Here is a 989-nt window from a genome sequence, read left to right as displayed (position 1 = left end):
CGCTGTAGGTGAGCTCGTCGGGCTGCAGCCGGTGTCGGATCGTTGAGCAGTTTGTGTCCGTCCGACAGCGCGCCCTCGATGCCGATGCGCTCGGGGTCCACCGGCGGCTGCCGGTCTGCCACCACGTACTCGGGGCTGACGGGTCGGTAGCGCGATCGCTTTGGCGAGCGAACGGTGGCGGCGTGCGGCTCGAGCACCGACGCTAGGGTGAGACGTCGCGCAACGAGCGCATCGAGGATGGCATCGTCGAGCCGCGGTTGCCCATCGTCGGGCATGCCTAACCCGGCCGGCCATTCCTCGGGCGCCCACCGCAGCCGCAGCCCCACGAGCGACTGGTCGGGCAGGGGCGCCAGCGCCAGTTGGGCGGCTTGCTGACGCACCAGGTCGGCCGTTTCGGGATTGTCGAGCACAGCCCGGATGATGCGACCGCGCGGCCCCTCCTCGTCGATCGTTTTGCGGTGCTGGCCTGTGGCGACCACGCGAAACGCGGCTGTAGGATGCTGGGCCACGCTGGAGCGCGCGCCTTCTTTGCGCCCAAGGGTGTCGAGCGGATCGCGAGGCGCAAGGTCAGGCCGAATTGCAAGGCGCATCGGCGGTGTCGACCGCGTGCTGCGCGGCGCAAACGACCGGGCAGCACGATTTGGCACGATGTCGGTCGAGAAAGCGCCATGTGAGGCGGCCGATCTTGAGGAGCGGCCCTGAACTGCCCCGGCCCAGACCGCGATACAAAATAGTGTTGCATGGGCTGTCCGGTTCTGATGCCCGCCGATTTGAACTGCGCCACTGGGGCACGAGCGGCAAAGTCGCAGCGTGTGATTTTTTTTTCTGCTCTTTGCCGCGCCACAACGGAGGAAAAAAGTCCAAGCAGACCCCCTTTGGTGTGTGGCGCAGTTGGTGTGGTTCGAGCAACAACCGGTCGCGCTTGCTCCCATGGATAGGCGCACAAGAGTGTCTGGTCGCTCTGTGTGCCGGCCGCACAACAAGCCATC

At 66.2% G+C, this 989-nt stretch overlaps 1 protein-coding gene across 1 annotated transcript; it reads right to left on the bottom strand.

The window, feature by feature from the left end:
• On the bottom strand, nt 1-590 carry ACA1_002890 (uncharacterized protein; the record flags this gene model as incomplete). The annotated part of the gene is made up of 2 exons (XM_004337939.1): nt 1-115; nt 198-590. Coding segments are annotated over 2 exons (508 nt in total), but the record flags the coding sequence as incomplete, so codon positions are not given.
• Between the last annotated feature and the right edge of the window lie 399 nt (nt 591-989).

The sequence above is a fragment of the Acanthamoeba castellanii genome, assembly GCF_000313135.1.
Source record: "Acanthamoeba castellanii str. Neff unplaced genomic scaffold scf7180000082964, whole genome shotgun sequence".
Classification (NCBI taxonomy): Eukaryota; Discosea; order Longamoebia; family Acanthamoebidae; genus Acanthamoeba; species Acanthamoeba castellanii.
The sequence above is the reverse complement of the archived record's forward strand: the minus strand, read 5'-3'. Positions and strand labels throughout refer to the sequence as shown.